This window comes from Notolepis coatsorum, assembly GCF_963971535.1.
Source record: "Notolepis coatsorum genome assembly, chromosome: 9".
Taxonomy (NCBI): Eukaryota; Metazoa; Chordata; class Actinopteri; order Aulopiformes; family Paralepididae; genus Notolepis; species Notolepis coatsorum.
Genome location: NC_140173.1, coordinates 48,594,919 through 48,615,250, shown reverse-complemented (window position 1 = coordinate 48,615,250; position 20,332 = coordinate 48,594,919). Strand labels below are relative to the sequence as shown.

At 41.4% G+C, this 20,332-nt stretch overlaps 1 protein-coding gene across 1 annotated transcript in view; it reads right to left on the bottom strand.

Annotated features, from left to right (window-relative positions):
* Positions 1–19,012: 19,012 nt before the first annotated feature.
* rab11fip2 (RAB11 family interacting protein 2 (class I)) overlaps positions 19,013–20,332 on the bottom strand; it is a 52,324-nt gene continuing 51,004 nt past the window's right edge. The window contains exon 6 of the mRNA XM_084321331.1: positions 19,013–19,390. Coding sequence (XP_084177457.1) covers positions 19,163–19,390 — 228 coding nt within the window. The 3' untranslated portion in view covers positions 19,013–19,162. The remainder of the gene's footprint in view (positions 19,391–20,332) is intronic.

Here is a 20,332-nt window from a genome sequence, read left to right as displayed (position 1 = left end):
TGACGTGACGTGACTTGATAAATTGAATGAGCCTTTGACGTTTTTGATGAATGAATTTGAGAAAATGCATTTATCTTTTCAAGCACTGTTATCTGATGATGAACATGAGGTGTCACTGGTATAAACCAAATGGTAATCAATTCAATGCATGTATGGATTAGGTCCGAAACAGATTAAAACCTGATTAATAGTGTAACTGCAAGCCTCCCTCGAAGCCTCTCTTTGGAAACCATGTATTTATATAGTACATAATACCTAAGCACATACAGATATCCTCATAATATAATTCGTATCAATTAGATATACTATTTGGGCTTGTTTTTATCGTTATTCTGAAAGAGTTGAACTAATTATTTTCGCTAGCAAGATCTCATTTGATTATCCATTCCATAAACCTACTGCCAGCAGGCACGTTTAAAGAAATATAATCTGATTGATTGGGGTAATGCGGGACTTAAAATTAGCCTATAGATTATGCATTTAACTTGTCGGCGAGGCTATTGAGCCGTACTGCATTGTACCCATTCTGCAATCTGTTAATAAAGTTTTAAATCAATCAATCAATCAATGCCGTTAGAAAATCAGGATTTCTGTGATCGACACATGCTGTCTTTTCAGCTGAAGCGGCCGCGCGCAATTATCCTGAGTCTCAAGTCTGGTTAGAGTTAACAAGACTGAATCAGCATTTCGAGGAACAGGAAAATCCCGGATTCAAACATCGGGTTAATTGAATCTGGATAATGGGACTCTTGATCGACTTAGTTGAACCAGGTACGGGAAATAGGGCCCCGGTGGTTGTCATGTCAGGGTTTACCTGGTTGTCATGTCAGGGTTTGTTTACCTGCTGGTTGTCATGTCAGTGTTTGTTTACCTGCTGGTTGTCATGTCAGTGTTTGTTTACCTGCTGGTTGTCATGTCAGGGTTTGTTTACCTGCTGGTTGTCATGTCAGTGTTTACCTGCTGGTTGTCATGTCAGGGTTTGTTTACCTGCTGGTTGTCATGTCAGTGTTTGTTTACCTGCTGGTTGTCATGTCAGTGTTTGTTTACCTGCTGGGCCCTGTTTCTTGTACCTGGATAACTGAGTTAGCCGGATAACTTTAACTGGATAACTGGGTTAGCCGGACTTTCCGGTTTCATGTACGTGGATTTTCCAAATCACCATGACAACATATCCAAAAGTTTGAGCCTGGTCGAAAGCAGAGTTCAAGTTCAAGTTAGCCTGAACTATCGCCACGCCCCCGCAAAGAAGTGACAGCCCGTTTCCTGAAACTATTCCCACAGTCTACGATCTGCATTATACCATTCTGAATTACGTTTTTGTGCTCCATTCTTCCAGAGGGGGCTTTTGAAATGTAAAATAGACCCAAAATGCTGATACTAAATTCACTTTGTCCTAAATAATGCACGTTATATATACCGTGGCGACGGTGGCGCTCGCTCGTGCGATGTACACATTATGTGGTTATTTTAATTGTAACTGGGATTAAGATGTCTGATGAGATGCGCTGTTTGACGGATTTGAGAAATTGAATGAGCCGTTGACGTCACATTAATGAATGAGGATAAAGAGATAAACTTCATTCAAAACAAAGGATATTCTAAACACGGGTCTCTCGTTCATTAATGTATAAACAATGAATTTATCCCATCTGGCCCAGTGGCCCAGCGGTAGTGCTCAAGCCTGCCAACCCAGCGACCGGGGTTCAAATCCCGGTGTTTCCAATATGATTTTTTTGAATATAATATTAATGATTATACGCCAAAGTAGCCTGGTTTTAAGTTAAAATATTATAAATCTACATGCATTGAGGATGGCATTCTTTATATAGCTCTCAACGTGCACCAAATTGAATTATTCCTATATTGCAAAAAGTAGGAGACGACTAGGGTCTCGAACCCCGGTCGTCCGTGTGAAAGTCAAAAGAACAACCCGTTAGACCACATTGGAGATAAGTTAAAGATTGACTATACATCAATCAATGGGTAAGAGAGCCGTATCGTAATTCTGTATAACAGTTAACTAATTATTTTCACTAGCAAGATCTCATTTGATTATTCAATCCAGCAGGCAAGTTTAAAGAAATATAATCTGATTGATTGAGGTAATGAGGGACTTAGAATTAGCCTATAGATAACGCATTTAACTTGTCGGCGAGGCGATTGAGCCGTATTGCAATCTGTCAATAAAGTCTTAAATCAATTAATCAATCAATGCCGTTGAGAATCAGGATCTCTGCCATCGATACGTGCTGGCTTTTCACCTAAAACGGCCGCGCGCATTTAGCCTGAGTCGCAAGTCTGGCTTGAGTTAACGAGACTGAATCCACCTTTGTGAAACAGGAAAATCCCGGCTTCAAACATCGGGTTAACTGAAGCTGGATAATGACATCTTGATCGACTTAGTTGAACCACGTACAAGAAACAGGGCCCTGGTTGTCATGTCAGGGTTTGTTTACCTGCTGGTTGTCATGTCAGGGTTTGTTTACCTGCTGGTTGTCATGTCAGGGTTTACCTGCTGGTTGTCATGTCAGTGTTTACCTGGTGGTTGTCATGTCACTGTTTACCTGCTGGTTGACATGTCAGGGTTTACCTGCTGGTTGTCATGTCAGGGTTTACCTGGTGGTTGTCATGTCAGGGTTTACCTGCTGGTTGTCATGTCAGTGTTTACCTGGTGGTTGTCATGTCAGGGTTTACCTGCTGGTTGTCATGTTAGGGTTTACCTGGTGGTTGTCATGTCAGGGTTTACCTGCTGGTTGTCATGTCAGGGTTTACCTGGTGGTTGTCATGTCAGGGTTTACCTGGTGGTTGTCATGTCAGGGTTTACCTGCTGGTTGTCATGTCAGGGTTTGTTTACCTGCTGGTTGTCATGTCAGTGTTTGTTTACCTGGTGGTTGTCATGTCAGGGTTTGTTTACCTGCTGGTTGTTATGTCACTGTTTACCTGGTGGTTGTCATGTCAGGGTTTACCTGGTTGTCATGTCAGGGTTTACCTGGTTGTCATGTCAGGGTTTACCTGGTTGTCATGTCACTGTTTACCTGCTGGTTGTCATGTCAGGGTTTACCTGGTGGTTGTCATGTCAGGGTTTACCTGGTGGTCATCATGTCAGTGTTTACCTGCTGGTTGTCAGGGTTCACCTGGTGGAACCTCCTGACTGATCCGCGGCAGCCGTCAGACTCACTTATCCATTGTTGACGATTACAGACATAAGAATCCTCATTTACCTCCAAATTGGATTTGACATTTGGATTTCTCACCGTTTTCACACCCCGGTAAATCCCCCAACAGGCTCGTTGTGGTGCCAATTACAGGCAAAAAATTACTAAAGGCAAAAACCAGGGTCTGCCGACAGCTTGCGTTCCTGCGGTTCTAGGTGATGAGTCCTCGGCACGCGCCGCTCAGACGGTGATAATGAGACAAGGCGCTCTCGCCAGCTTGCCAGAGGAGCGCCTTTCTTTTCTTTTCTGCCACCTCCAGCATGGGCTGTACGAGCTCAACCTGTTCCCCCAGACAGCTGACACAATGTTGGGAGTCGTGTCTTGGGGCTGGAGCACTGCTGCTGCTCGGCGTCTACCTGGCCGTCCACGATGTCTGGCGGGTTCTCTAATGTCAAAGACCCTGGATCCACAGACCGATATCTATCCAAACTGACTGGGGAACATGATACTGTGGGGTTGTAATGTATATGTGACAAATACAAGTAAACTTGAACTTGATTGAATGAAAAACAGTGTCTTCATTCCCTTTCTATGGGATTTTTCATCCAAAAATACAGGTTTACTAACTTATTTACTTGCTTATATTATGACCTATTTCTACCAGGTCTAGATCAGATCTACATCCCATAGTAACCACTGAACATTCTAGCGCAACTTTTAACTTCATAAACTAATGACAATTTATTTTAAAATATTAACAAACGTGTGCGGGGCTGTACGACCTCAACCTGTTCCCCCAGACAGCTGACACAATGTTGGGAGTCATGTTTGGGACTGGAGCACTGCTGCGTCTACCTGGCCGTCCACTGACTGGGGAACATACTGACTGGGGAACATAATACTGGGGTTCGTTCTATTAATGTGTTGATTAAAGGGCAATTTCACTACTTTGTTGAAACAAAAGTGCACATCTAAGTTATACACACTGGGAATGTAAAAACACAGCTTTTTAAGTGTTTCGCTAATTACATAAAAATAAATAACAATAACAATATATATATATATATATATATATATATATATATATATATACAGTAAATAAATATATATTTGGTAGGCTATAGCTTTTGCAACTTAAAACTGTTGATGTAGTATGTATATGCTTAGTACCAGAACATTTTTCCTTCCTGTTTATTTAATATAAAAAAAATACCTTTTGCCAGTTTTGAAAAGTGTAATTTTCAGCATGCATAAACATTTATAAAAACATAATTTACCAGCAACATCATTTAACAGCAAATGTACCAGCAAAATAAACTGAGGACTAATGCATTGCCTACACTGAAATGTAACTAAAGCTTTTCTTTCATAGAACGAAATGTTTAACAGTTAGTATGTTTTTTCAGTCAGTCAATTTGAAGTTGCTGCAATTCAATTAATTAAATACAATTATTATAAGCTATGAGGCAGCACATTTTAGAATTTTTGGTAAATTCATTATTTGTGTTACTCTATAAATGTTGACAGCCCTAATAATACTATATTACCATAGACGGTTTTTACAAGACTTTGGTAATACTAACGTTTATCATTAGCCCTTGCTTTTCGGAGATGACGATATGGGCAACTTTTCAAGGCAATGGGCAATATTGCCTGCAGGCAGCAGTAATAGGAACTGGGACAAAACGTTTGTGGAAAACACAGTAGGCTGTTACAACCTTATAAGAGCAAAATGTTGTTGGTCATAATAGCTTGCAACAATTACCATCTAAATCACCTCAATATACTGTATTTCCAGGCATCATGGCCTTTTGACTATTTATACACCTATGGGGAGATCCTCTCTTTGTCCTGGCTGTCATCGTGGCTTTGTTCACCTGATGCCAGACGCGTGGCAGCGATCAAGGACAGACAATAGAGACACAATGTACAATAGTAGGTTCTTCCCTGGAGTACGCAGCATGTTTGACACCTGATTTGTCTCCCAGCAGCTATTCAGCTTAGCCCTCCGCCAGAGGAAGAGGAGTGGGTGTGGTCCGATGCTCGAGGGGGTTTGAGGTGGGTTGACCTTGACATCTGGCCCCCGTTCATCCCACGGAGTCTGTTTTTCTCCCCTAAAAAACACCCCATCCATCTGGCAAATTTCTCCTCATATGAGTTTCTCCATGATTGCCCCGGGCACTTCCATTCAGACGCGTGCCGGGTGACACCGATCCGCGCCTGTGACGCCCATCCATTTTTAAAGGGAGGCGCAGGTGACCTGTGTGTGGGCCGTGCGCCTCCTCGCGTGGCCTGGCAGCGTGGGTGTTGTTGTGCTCCGAGCAGGCTGTCAGGCCTCCGACACCCCTACTCACTTACATAACACGCGCCGGGTAAATTTTTCCTCAAATTACAGCCATATGATATAATGAACAAAGGCGCTAATGGGCTTTAATCTAGGTAGCGTTCAGGTGGCGTGTGCCACCGCCATGCGAGAGCCAGGGCCTCTGAAATCCAATCTGTTGATGACTGTGTAAGGATGACAATGAGTGTTTCAATTAGCTCATGTATACAACAGGTGACACCTACATAAAGCCCAATTACACAGTTATTTGTGTCCAGTGTCTTTCACAATAGCATACGACTTTGCGCACAAAGATAAAAGTTTAATCATGCCTTGGTACCGGCGGCTACCAATAATGTAGCTTAAGCCAACAATGATTAAATGGTTTCACTTTCCTCCGTGGGACTAAAGACTAAATCCACAAGGAGGATCCGATATTAATTCTTCAGTGATACTGTTGAATTTAGAAATGATATATAATATTCAAAGTAAAATAATATGACTTGGAGGTTGTCAATAAAAATGTTAAGAATTCTCAAATTGAAAACCGACAACACAGGCTGAGCTTCTAGTTTAAGATAAATGCAACATTTAACATTTTAAGATTATATTCATATGAAAGGAACACTGTTGCACATTCTTCTGTTGTTGATTTGATTTATTTTGCACATAATCTCATTTAGTTTTGAGTTATTGAGAGTAAATGAGTTTGAATATGGCCACCAGTGATGTCATCGGGGACATTGGATGTTTGTGTTGTGTTAATTACAGCTCAATAAAATGATAAGCAGTCCCTATAAGACAAAGTATTGCTATTTTTTCATCTACATAATGTCATGGTGCTGTAATTTTGTTTTGTGTGTTTTGTTCTTATGGACTGAATATGTCATTTGTATTTTATGGTTGAGAATTGTGATATATAACTTATGAATATTGAGTGAGCTTTTATTCACCGTTTTGTTCGTTGTGATGTTTTCTTGTGAGTACTTCAATGTTTGTGGTTTTATATTTCTATTTTACTTTCTTGTGTGTGTTTGTATTTTTAATGTTTGGACCCCAGGAAGAGTAGTCTCACTTTGGTGTAGACTAATGGGGATCCACAATAAAACAATAATTAACAAGGATGCATTCTCCCTGATCATCACTGGTAAGACATCACCATATTTAGACTAATGTACTCGCAATAACTGTCAAGCTAAGTGAACGTGTGCAAAGCGGTTTCATTATTGGAAGTGTGTGAGATTATGTGCAAAATAAATCAGCATTGTTTTTTGGTGAAGTGCCCCTTTAAATACAAATACATTTTGTATTTGCGTGTTCTGCTTAGTGTTTAGTGTGCGAATCAGACGTCTATATAATGTGCGATTCAGACTTCTATATAATGTGCGATGCAGACGTCTATAAAGAAACAAAGTGTTGTACCGCATGGTTACCAGTTTGATCAATCTTCCATTCCCAGCACTACGGTAAGAACACTGGTGGATTCTGCAGTGAGGCCGTGAGTTCTGGGAGGCAGAAAGCTCTTCAGGGGGAGAGGGTTGAGTTCTGGGAGGCTCTTCAGGGAGAGAGGGTTGAGTTCTGGGAGGCAGGAGGCTCTTCAGGGGGAGAGAGAGTTGAGTTGACAAGCTGAGGTCATGTTGTAACCTGCTGTGTGGAGCGGTGGACCACAAAAGCAACACACACACACACACCTTGCTCTCATAGGAAAATTAGATGAGTTTTTTTTAACAAGCAACCCTCATCAGATGATGCCACAACGTACCAGGCATGGGCATCTCTCCGGGACGTACCAGGCATGGGCATCTCTCCGGGACGTACCAGGCATGGGCATCTCTCCGGGACGTACCAGGCATGGGCATCTCTCCGGGAGGTACCAGGCATGGGCATCTCTCCGGGACGTACCAGGCATGGGAATCTCTCCGGGAGGTACCAGGCATGGGCATCTCTCCGGGACGTACCAGGCATGGGCATCTCTCCGGGAGGTACCAGGCATGGGCATCTCTCCGGGACGTACCAGGCATGGGCATCTCTCCGGGACGTACCAGGCATGGGCATCTCTCCAGGACGTACCAGGCATGGGCATCTCTCCGGGACGTACCAGGCATGGGCATCTCTCCGGGACGTACCAGACATGGGCATCTCTCCGGGACTTACCAGGCATGGGCATCTCTCCGGGACGTACCAGGCATGGGCATCTCTCCGGGACAAAAAGGAGGAGTCGCTCTCGCGGCCAGTAAGCAAACACAAAAGCTGGACACAGATCAACACAATCAACAACTCTAAACAGGGTTTAACTTCCACTTCTGTAAGTGGGAACTAGAGGTACTTTTAACTTGGCCAACAAGAGTATTAACACTTTGACGACCGATGGGCTTAGTCTAATTAGTGGCTAGAGGACCGGGGAATGTAAACAAACATGTGGGTTTTCTAACAGCTATATCTATACTTTATAGTGTTGCTATCTGTCCATTCTCATTGTCAATTGAGTGCATAAAACGTCCCTTCAGAATGGCTTAAAGAAAAAAAATATCCATCGGTAGGTTGTCATTTTATAGCGCCGTGAATATAAGCTTTATCGCAGATTTCGTATCATCTATTTTCTGGAAAGCTAGTTATAGAGCTAAAGGCTACTAACGTTATATTCAACGGCATTTCCGTTGTATATATGCTAATGAAATAACATAAACTGCTTATGATCCGGACTATCCCAGAGCATCTATGGATGAAAGGGGGGCGGCGGGGGACGTCGATTAGTATTATTGATTACCAATACAGTGTCCGTGTAAGTAGCCACATTCACAGATCGATTACCTGCGTTGCACAGCAAGCTCCGATCCGGCTATAAATTAGGTGATAAATGTCTTACCGTCAGCCTGTGTGATACCCGGCAGCATTTCCCCGTTATCGATCGGCATCTGGTAGATCGATATGTCCATTGGTTGATGATAAATCCCCTTATTCCATGGTGAAATCTCCGCTTCGAAACGTGATACATGGTGCATGCTGTTGGTTTGTGATCAGAGTAATATGATACTCCGTTGGAGGGTAAACATTTTTTTTTATTCCATTCGCCCACAATGATACTGCAGTGGAGCGATGGCGCCCCTAAGAGGATCTGGCCGGTATTGCATGTTGCCGATTCCACAGAGGCGGGTAGATCTGCAGAGTCGATCGGGGATCTTGATCCGGTTATTAACACTTTGTATGCCACGCCGGGTTTTCCTTTTTACCCCCTTGATGCCACGGTCCACGGCCAATGTTAACGTTAATATCGCCTAATCTATGTTTTAAATTATTATGGGTCTAATCTGCCCGTCGCTTATGAAAGAATCATTTTCCAGTCAATGTTGTCATGGCAGATTGGTTTTTTATCGCTTCACTTCCGTTTGATAGCATTTTGAAAAGCACCCGTCGGCCTATTTATGAATCGTTTTCAAATAAACGCTAGATGATCGATCGTATATGTGCACGCACGCACGTTCGAGCCGCGCGCTGATAATAGCTGCTTTCATTTCCTCATGGCTTTTACAGTGAAAACAGATAGAGCACATATCACAAAAAAGCTTATATCTCTGTGAAAACAAGTCTGATTATCCTAACACTGATAACATAGATTCCTTACCTGACATCAGATGGTATCCAAATGGTATATTCAAATTTCTGATCACCATTCGAAAAAATCGATAAGTGTATAGATCTAACGTGTATACAGTAGAACTCATGATCCGCGGGGCTCAGAGGCTCCAGAATGAACTCTGGTAACTCCGGCTGCATCAGTGGACTGGAAAATGTGGACTGGAATATTTTTTTTCCCATTCATTTTCATTGAGTCCATTCCAAAAGGGTGATTTACCATCTGGGAGACGATAGGGGGCGCTTTTTTCACATCTGAGCGGCGGCGGTCCCTGGGTAGGCGAGGGTAGGCTTGTGTGATGCAATATGATTTCAGATCGCTAATAAAAAAAATTAAATAAAAAACACAGAGAAAAGCCGTGAGTGGCTTTCAACGTCACAATCGTAAACCCGAGATTAGCCGTGTGTGGCATACAAAGTGTTAATATGGAATAAAACAATAACAACTTGCCACGGCTATATACGTGCCTCTGGTCCACAACGCATGGCACCGAAACACGTATATATATGTGGCTGGTCCTTAAAGTGTTAATAACAGGACAGGTGGAAGAGAGAATGTATTGCATTTGTATTTTATTTTGTCAGATAGTGCATCATGTTTATGCAATGGAGCGTAATTAAGATGACTGTCACTACTGTATGTCAGTCTGTATTATGGTGGTGTTATACTTTCACTATGCAAAATAAAAAAATATTTAAGTAGACAAATTAGAAATGTAAGGCTTTGATTTGTAAAACTTTATTTTCAAATGTGATCAATATTATTTCGCCCCAGGTGTGTCCCTTTGCCCCTGCTGGGCCATTGTATACATTATAACAGTGAAAAATTGGACAAATAAAACAGAAGATTTACTTTTAAGTTTATTGAAAAGAACAATACAATCTTGCTTGTGCCTTTCAAATGACATCCAGTGGATCGTTGCCAATTAAATAATAAAACAATATTTTTTTCTTTTTACTGTAGAAACCAAATGTATTGAGAAGGGCATGGATACTGGAGAAATACATCACTGAATGCTTATGATAGGAGTTTACACACAGGCTAAATAGTCACCAGTGACCAGCATTATGGTACATTGTTCCCAGGCATACCCTATATGTTATGATATCACAATTTGTTTCCAGGGTTACAATCATACAGATATCAAAACCAGACATTCATGTTTCCTCCCACTCAATTTCAAAAGTCTTGCATATAACCTTTTCTGAAGAAATAAAAAAGAAAATCCACTCCCTCTCTCCCTTTGGAAAGTACACTGCCGTCACCATGACAACAAAGCAACAACAAATTACCAACTGTACAATCATGAGTTTGATCTAATACATCGTCAAAGTGCCATAGACACAGAATGACAAGAGAGTTTGGATCTCTAGATAAAGAAAACGGCATGTAATTTATGGATATAAAATTGCATATAATTGTGGTACAAGAAATGATTCACATGCAAAAATGACACATGTTCCAACAGCAAATTTCAACTGCACTCACACAAAGATTTACAATCTTCTAACGCAATTAAGAGATAAATTAAATAAGCATGTACAATCAGAGACAAAATTATAGGCCAAGATCTCTCACAGAGAAAGTGTCCATTTTGTAGTGTTTGAGTGTGAATGGAGGGCTTCATTCCAAAATCCAGCATATATCCATTCTTGCAAGGAAAAAAATTACTGTTTTGGAACAGTTATCACTGTTTTGTAAGCAATGGTCTCCTGATATCTTCAACCATCTTTAATGGTGACACTTCAGGGAGCACAATAATAATTGTTAAGTATCAAATAATGATGAATTAATTCATTAAATACCATATTCTGCTTCTCAAGTGTCAGACCTGATGTCCCAGTGCAGGGACAGACCTGATGTCCCTGATGTATTGAGCCGTACTGTATTGTACCCATTCTGCAATCTGTTAATAAAATGTTCAATCAATCAAACAATGAAACCAGTGCAGAATGGCAGGATTCCAGACACATTCAGTAAAGAACTATCGATTTGACTTTCAAATCCCCATTTTCTACCCGCTTCTACCTCCAATTCTAAAAGTGAACCATGAGTTGAATACTATTTTGTTCCTACACGTTGTATATAGTTCCTCATTAGTTCCTATATATTTAATCATTATTTGTGACCCCTACATTAAAGTGTTACTGTTTTACCGTCATGCCAGCGATCACTTTCAAATAGCAGGTGTCCTTTATTAATTAATTAATAAATGTATGCAAGCATTTATTCATTTATTGACCTCCATCTCTGTAAACTCTTTTAACCGCACGTCTCTAATAAATTTTACGCAAAACTAAACTAGTAATATTATTTAGAACCATATGGCCCTATATGTACCAGGTTGGAGCCGGCGCAGAACTGTGCAGACTCAACCAGGCCTTTCTCGCCGTGGAGATCTTTTATTTAGGCAGGCACCATTTCCTCCCAAATTCTGTGCCACATTACAAGCAACGTCAGGGGATTTAGTTGGTGCTTAAGCCTCAGTGTCTGGCAGCTGTAAGTGGGCCTATATGGCAAGCACTGTCATATTATCAGTAGAAGCCTTGAAGGCTGCCAGATGAGGCTTGGGAGATCCTACTTGGGCTTTCCGTCATCTTCGTCAAAAGGTTAAATGCATGCTTTATCAACATTATGGTAAAATGTCCATGTTTCCATGTTTGCAATGTTGTACGGGAGAGGTTGGACACTTGAACGATGTTTGCTTTTTGCAATGTTTTAGTCAAACGATGAAATATCACAATCATGTGCATCACTATAAAATTACTGATCTTAATGAATGTAATCTTTATATATATATCAAACCAAACCACCGACAAATATGGCCAAATTTTATGGAACGTTATTGCATCTTACTGTATCCGATTCTATTCCACACTTCAATTAGTTGGATGCAAAATATACCAAGGTATACAAGGATAAACAGTCACTTTGGAACTCATCCCCTTCAATTTATTTACATTTCATTGCATACTGATGCTACAAAATATTTTAAATTGTATTTAAAATCTACACAAAGTACATTTTATGACAAAGTGTAAAGAAAACATTACTACTATTTATTTTCATATACAGTGTTAATAATTTGAACTAATCAACCCACATTTTCCAATTAAGACTACATTGTCTTGTCTGTCCGTGTGACTAATATGTGTTCAGTGTTTCATATTACATGTTGTGAGTGCATGACACTCCTGGGGTGTTAATGATTGTAACATGCATATTTGAGAAAATAATATTATTTTGTGATAAAGATCTATTAATAACATTTACTCTAAGGTTTGATTTATCTCATATTGTGAGTATAAGATCAAGGTGATAAACCAAAATTAACTAAATTAGTTCAGACTTTTTTCGGGCAAGAATTATTGCGGGCACTGTAGTGTTGGGAGGGCACTGTATAGTGTTGGGAGGGCGCTGTAGTGTTGGGAGGGCACTATAGAGGGCGCTGTTGTGTTGGGAGGGCGCTGTAGTGTTGGGAGGGCACTATAGAGGGCGCTGTAGTGTTGGGAGGGCGCTGTAGTGTTGGGAGGGCACTATAGAGGGCGCTGTAGTGTTTGGAGGGCACTATAGAGGGCGCTGTAGTGTTTGGAGGGCGCTATAGTGTTGGGAGGGCGATTGTGTATTTTTTGCTTTGAGACATAAGGAACTGAACTCAAATATCATCCATAAGAAACGTCTCCAACCTATTCTGAAGCAGAATCTAAGACAGTCAATAAAAGATGATTGAAGGGCGCCAATATTGGCTTTGCTGCAAGAAATAACAAATAAATAACAATCATCCAAAACCCATACACCCAAAAGAAGAACCCTGAGTAAAATTGGAATGTGCACATTTTAATTCTGCCTCAAATTAAACAAGGGGGCAAATAATTACTACAGCATATTTTCTTCTTATTTGAATTCTTTAACAAGCATTTGAAGGAAATAATTTTTCAGACAAAACTTGTTAAGTAAATTTTGTTGCACAGCAGATTTTACAAATAATTCAAGGGTGAGAATTATTTCAAACTTTTTCTTATATAATTCTATATAAATACATGGGTTAAACCAAAATAAATTGTCCCGTTACAGTAAGTATATTCACCCAGCTTATCTCATCACTATTGCCTACCTCAGACTCCATAATGGTACAAATAATAAAGAAATGTATTCAAATTTTGTTTTTACCATTGTTTGTTCTACAATGATCATAATTCATGCTGTTATGGGGGATGAAGCTGTGTTATAAAATTAAGTAATATGTCACGTCAAAGACATTGATATATCACTGTGTTTACACAAGAGTCAGCTGAATCATGGTCACTAATGTAGAACGGAGGGGCAAAGTGAAATGGCCTCTTTTGGATACAGCAAATACTTTTAAAAGGCAAACATCAGCCTCGTTACTGTACAGTGTTAAACAATGATGGATTACAAAGCCAACCAAAATACATTCAGCTGTGGGAGACTTTGGCTCTGAAAAATAAATACAAAGTTCAAAATCAGGTACCTTCATATGGATAATCAATTTCTCAGCAGCAGGAAGTATATTAAACGTATAAGTTAGTACATGATAAATGTGAGGTGTGTGTCTGTGTAGTGTGGTGTACTTATTATTATTTTTTAAATAAAATATAGACAATATAGCACTTGGTGTCATCTGCTATTTGATACCATACATACAGACAGTGTAAAGGTCTAATATAGCAAAACGTAGGTCTGGAACAAAATATTAGTAATTTACAAACTTCTGGATGTCATGAAATAAATAAAAAGACAATAACAAAAACAGGACAGGTACTTTGGATGAGTCTCATCTGATTGAGATAGTTTGATATACACTTGTATCCTAGTGTAAAACGTTGGGCAAAAGTACAGTATATCCTCATACAAAGCATGTTTGTAACACTGTACATGGCACCATTCTCTATAAAATAGGAATAAGCATAACAAGTAAAAATGTAAACCCTTACATTAAATAAAAATACCACTGCATGGCTAACAAGGCTAGCACTAGCAGGGGTTACCACTAAAACCCATTTCTAAGACAGTAACCTTTGGGTAACCTTTAAAAAATATGTATGTAGTCAGTGTTAAGAGAATAATCAGTAGTGTTCATGACTAACATTTTGCCTTGGAGCCCAGTATAAACTGATAACAGACCAAAGCACAGATCTTGTGATTGAAAGAGCATATGTTGTCATAACATTAGTGTAATAAAGTGAGCTGCAAATAGGTGTTATGAAATAGGGCTGTCCACAATAAATTAAATATGAATAACATTTACATATTGTTACCACAAGAAAGCAGGGCATAGAATTAACAAGATCCTTGTGTGTTTTATCCTCCATTGCGGTTAACGTTAGTCCGCCTACCAAAGGGAAATCAGTAGGCACATGGGCTGTGCTTTTGCAACACAAATTGGCAGTTTATCTACACAAACTCACAGAATGAGTAGACATATCGACAGTAGATATCGACCATCTTCAGTATGATCATTTCCAATGCAATCAGTGCATGGCTGTTTAGCTTGCATGCCGGACACCTATTTCTACAAAACTAGCAAGCAAAGGGTATTGTACCACAAGATCTGTGGGAGCCAGGGGTGCGTTCAAGAGCAGCATTTAAGAACGCACCAATACAAATATACAGTTGTTTTTACATATTCGATTAATGAATTCCCATTACAATTCATAATATATACAGTATATCTTTTTACATCAATTTCAATAGTATTCATATTTAACTTTTGTTTGAATTAGTTCCGACAGCCCCATTATTAAACACTGAAATTAGTAGAGATAGCTTTTGACATCAGATGACACTGACTAGACTGACAAACGGTTATTGGTGACCTTAAATTACACCAACTGGCTGCTAAGAATCTAAATAATTACCTATGTAAGTCTTGCTTGAAGCAATATTTAACTTTAGTAGAACATTTTTTTCCCCTCAACATGTATATTTTGAAAGAATTCATGAGTGCTCAACCTTCCGACATTAGATGCCCCGCAAATTAGGTTTCACAAATACTGAAAGCAAAATTACTTCTCAAAAAGTATTAAAACAGAAAATAAATACTGGTTTCCATTGTACCTTTTATGTGTTAAATAAATATTACTTTTTGGATTAAGTTTTCAAAATGAAAGCAAGGGATATTACTAGTACAGACCCAGGGGGGCATATATTCATATAAGGGTATCCATGCTTAAAAAAAAAAGGAAAATGTTCTACTTCAATTAAATATCACTTTAAGACACTGTACATAATGGCGTTATGATAGCAGTTTCATCAAATGTGAATACATATGAATTGCAGTAAACATGTAGAGTCATAAAGTTGTTTCAGTACTAGTTCTTCATACATACATCATACATAAACTGCTGAGCAAATATGAATGTCAGTTTTGTATTACTGCTATTGTCTGCAGTAGGATTTTCCTCTCATTCTAAACTAGGGACCATGTGGACTCAACCATCGTACAATTACCTTAAATACGCGTGTATTTTAGTTGTACATGGTTGATTCTACACAGTCCTGGTTTCAAATAATCAAAAATCTTGGCACATCTTAAAGTATTATACACCATTAAAGCAATAAATACAATTCTTTCTGCTAGGGAGGGGGTTGGAGGTGGTATCGTGACACAGTAGAGCCATACAGTACCTTACTTCAAAATAATATCTAACAACGCATCAATGGGCAGTGTAATATTTTCACAATAAAGATAAGTCTCTCCAAGTAGCTTTCTATTACTGGTACTTTTCATGGGTACCCAAATTTGACAGAGTAGTGACCCAGCATATCGGATGACGTAATATTGCCCTTATCTTAAGTTGTTCTTCATCTGTGACCCTGTATGAATTTCTTACGACCCACTTTCAGGTCCGAAACCGCTAGTTGATAAACACCAGCCATAGCAAATAACTACCGCTTGGTACCAAGACACAATCTCCAAGAAATCAGTCATTCTGCAACTGTAACCAACACTGTAACATAAACGTCCAAGCATTTTGAGTCATATTCTACTCTGGTAACAGGTTACTAGTGTGGGATAGGAGATCAAAAGATATGATTAAAAGTGTAAACAATTTCATCATCAGAATATTAAGCAAGCTTAATAATTATGATTATTGCACTTACTCTGTGTAAAACTTTGACCACAGGTACTGACTGTGAAACTGTTGGTCCAAGGAACATAAACGATGGTCCTCACAAATAAAATGTAATCAAAAGCAAATAAATGCAATGGGAATGTACACAGACAACCCTTTCCAACTATTAGTCGACCTTGGTTCAACGTCTCTCAGACCTATAATGTATGGAATGCATATATTATCATTACAAGTCTGGAAAGCACATTGCCCACTACGATAGATACAACTGCAACCACCAGGCACTGTTTACCTGCTAAGACAATAGTCCAACTCTTTGAGTCAATTTAGATGGACAATATTGCCTTTAACATTTATGGGGATTGGCAAATGGGACAAATATTAAGTGGATTTTTAAGGGGGATGATGAGGAACAGACTAACAAGAGTTTGTCCGAGGGAAGCGACAGTTGTGATTGGAGGATCAGGAAAAGAGGGCAGGGTCGAGATAGGTCAACTGCTGATACAATTGTCCACCTAACGTTGCCTGAAAATGTCACACATGTAAACTGGCTTTTAGACCAATAGTGTAAACGCTCCAACGCGTCTGTAGCACTTCCTTCTGATGACACCTCTGGAAGGTGGTGAGAGCAGAGCAGGAGCCTGGAGCAGGCCAAGAGAGTCTCCTCTGGAAGGTGGTGAGAGCAGAGCAGGAGCCTGGAGCAGGCCAAGAGAGTCTCCTCTGGAAGGTGGTGAGAGCAGAGCAGGAGCCTGGAGCAGGCCAAGAGAGTCTCCTCTGGAAGGTGGTGAGAGGAGAGCAGAGCAGGAGCCTGGAGCAGGCCAAGAGAGTCTCCTCTGGAAGGTGGTGAGAGCAGAGCAGGAGCCTGGAGCAGGCCAAGAGAGTCTCCTCTGGAAGGTGGTGAGAGCAGAGCAGGAGCCTGGAGCAGGCCAAGAGTCTCCTCTGGAAGGTGGTGAGAGGAGAGCAGAGCAGGAGCCTGGAGCAGGCCAAGAGAGTCTCCTCTGGAAGGTGGTGAGAGCAGAGCAGGAGTCTGGAGCAGGCCAAGAGAGTCTCCTCTGGAAGGTGGTGAGAGCAGAGCAGGAGCCTGGAGCAGGCCAAGAGAGTCTCCTCTGGAAGGTGGTGAGAGCAGAGCAGGAGCCTGGAGCAGGCCAAGAGAGTCTCCTCTGGAAGGTGGTGAGAGGAGAGCAGAGCAGGAGCCTGGAGCAGGCCAAGAGAGTCTCCTCTGGAAGGTGGTGAGAGCAGAGCAGGAGCCTGGAGCAGGCCAAGAGAGTCTCCTCTGGAAGGTGGTGAGAGCAGAGCAGGAGCCTGGAGCAGGCCAAGAGAGTCTCCTCTGGAAGGTGGTGAGAGCAGAGCAGGAGCCTGGAGCAGGCCAAGAGAGTCTCCTCTGGAAGGTGGTGAGAGGAGAGCAGAGCAGGAGCCTGGAGCAGGCCAAGAGAGTCTCCTCTGGAAGGTGGTGAGAGGAGAGCAGAGCAGGAGCCTGGAGCAGGCCAAGAGAGTCTCCTCTGGAAGGTGGTGAGAGCAGAGCAGGAGCCTGGAGCAGGCCAAGAGAGTCTCCTCTGGAAGGTGGTGAGAGCAGAGCAGGAGTCTGGAGCAGGCCAAGAGAGTCTCCTCTGGAAGGTGGTGAGAGCAGAGCAGGAGCCTGGAGCAGGCCAAGAGAGTCTCCTCTGGAAGGTGGTGAGAGCAGAGCAGGAGCCTGGAGCAGGCCAAGAGAGTCTCCTCTGGAAGGTGGTGAGAGGAGAGCAGAGCAGGAGCCTAGAGCAGGAGCCTGGAGCAGGCCAAGAGAGTCTCCTCTGGAAGGTGGTGAGAGCAGAGCAGGAGCCTGGAGCAGGCCAAGAGAGTCTCCTCTGGAAGGTGGTGAGAGCAGAGCAGGAGCCTGGAGCAGGCCAAGAGAGTCTCCTCTGGAAGGTGGTGAGAGCAGAGCAGGAGCCTGGAGCAGGCCAAGAGAGTCTCCTCTGGAAGGTGGTGAGAGCAGAGCAGGAGCCTGGAGCAGGCCAAGAGAGTCTCCTCTGGAAGGTGGTGAGAGCAGAGCAGGAGCCTGGAGCAGGCCAAGAGAGACTCCTCTGGAAGGGAGGTCGACACCCACTAGCCGCTACTATAGTTTGTGTAGCAATTTTGAAATGTGTGCTTAAGTGTAAACAGAAACACAGCACTGTAATTACAGCTATTTTCATATTACACACTTGACCACTGACATCTTTCAGCGAACCGGACACGACTGCTACTAGAGCATCTGGTAAACATGAATTTGGCTACATTCACACTCTGCAAGAGTTTCCGGGTTTTTGTACAAGATGGTGGCCATATTTCCTTCTGGGCCTGTGTGAATCCACATATGCATATGATACATCAAGGCTTAAATTAAATATTTCTGAGTAAAAAAAAAAGGAACCATTTTGATTAAAATTGGTCTAACTCTTCACCTTGTTTAAAGTACCTACAAAACGCACTAAAAGCTGCAGGGAAGGGAATGAGATTTCCAACCACTGAAAGTGTGCAAGTACCTTCAAACTTCCACGCCAACAACCAGCAGGATCGACAATGTGGCCACATTTCTGAACTGGGCGTCTTGTGGCTTTATATATTTTTTTTTAAGGTCACATGGAACGTTCATAACATGAATTTAATGACAAAGAAAAATGAAAAAATTAAACTTTGGGATAAAGTCCATCAATCTCGACTTCTATGAAAGAAAGAAAAACGGGGGAAAAAACCTGCATATAAACTCATATGTAGCCGAAACGTAGAAAATCGATATATATATATATATATATATATATATATATATATATAAAATGATATCCTGTTGAATAAAACTGTTCTTCAAAAAGGTAAAGAAATAAAAACAAGCATAAATTTGGCATTGGTCAAGTTTGCCACCGAATGTACGTCACCCATAACCTCTACTACTAAACCTTCATATTCAACCCCCGCCGCCCCGGTCCTGCTCTTTTGATCACTACTTTCTAGAGATTTTACCCGCCTTCCGCTTGGGCTCATAGGGTGTCCGCAGGATGCTGGGCGTCTCCTCCATGACGCGCACCAGCAGGTTATCGATGTAGTCTTCCAGTTCTCTAATGTGGGCGTCCTTCCTCTTCACCACCTCCTTGTGCTTGATGAGATCCTGCACCACCTCCTCGAAGGACAGGCTGCTGTAGGCGGCCACGCTCTCCCGGACCGCCGTCACCTGCAAACAACAAGGAGGAGCTCCGATCAACTGCGCCAGACCTTTACTTTGTACTTTAGCTTGTATATTGTATTGTATATTGTATAGTGGTATTCCTCTTTTACTACTCGTTTACTGTATGAAGCACATTCTCAGGGGCTCATACAGAACCAAGCATTTCACTGTAAAGTACATGTACGTTATATGCGACAAATAAAAACAGACTTGAAATAAAAACAAACTTGAACTTGAACCTTGCGACTTTAAGACATCAGATGCATTCGACTCATCATGGCACAAAAAAAAATGGTAAATGGTGCATTTATATAGTGCTTTTATCCAAAGGTTCCTCACATTCACACACTGATGGCGGAGGCGACCATGCAAGGTGCCGCCCTGCTCATTGGGAGCAATTAGGGGTTGCGTGTCTTGCTCAAGGACACTTCGTCACGCTGCCCGGGAGGAGCGGGAAACGAACCAGGACCCTTCGGATTATCAGACGACCGATCTACCTCCTGAGCCACCGTCGCCCGCCAGCACTAACACGACCGGCAAGGTTAGGGGCTTTGAGTTCCATCGAGGGCCACCCTTTATTATTTTTTTTTATTTAAATGATAAACATGCATTCATGGACGGTACTGTAAGTCGCTTTGAATAAAACAATCCACCAAATGGCATATATTATTATTATTATTACATCCATGCACACAGTGTGGCGGGGATATTGTACTCACTCCTGTCCGTGTGTGTGTGTGTGTGTCCGTGTGTGACTGCCCCAGCCATAACTCCTATAGTTCTGATCCAATATATGGATGCAACTCCGTTCATAGGTAACATTCCATCTTTTGAATGTACGAGGGCGATACTACACTATACTACACTCGTATTGTAGTTGATATACCTATGCATAAGATAAGACAGAAAATGTCTTAGTTACATCAACATTGTGGTGTAAGAACAGTC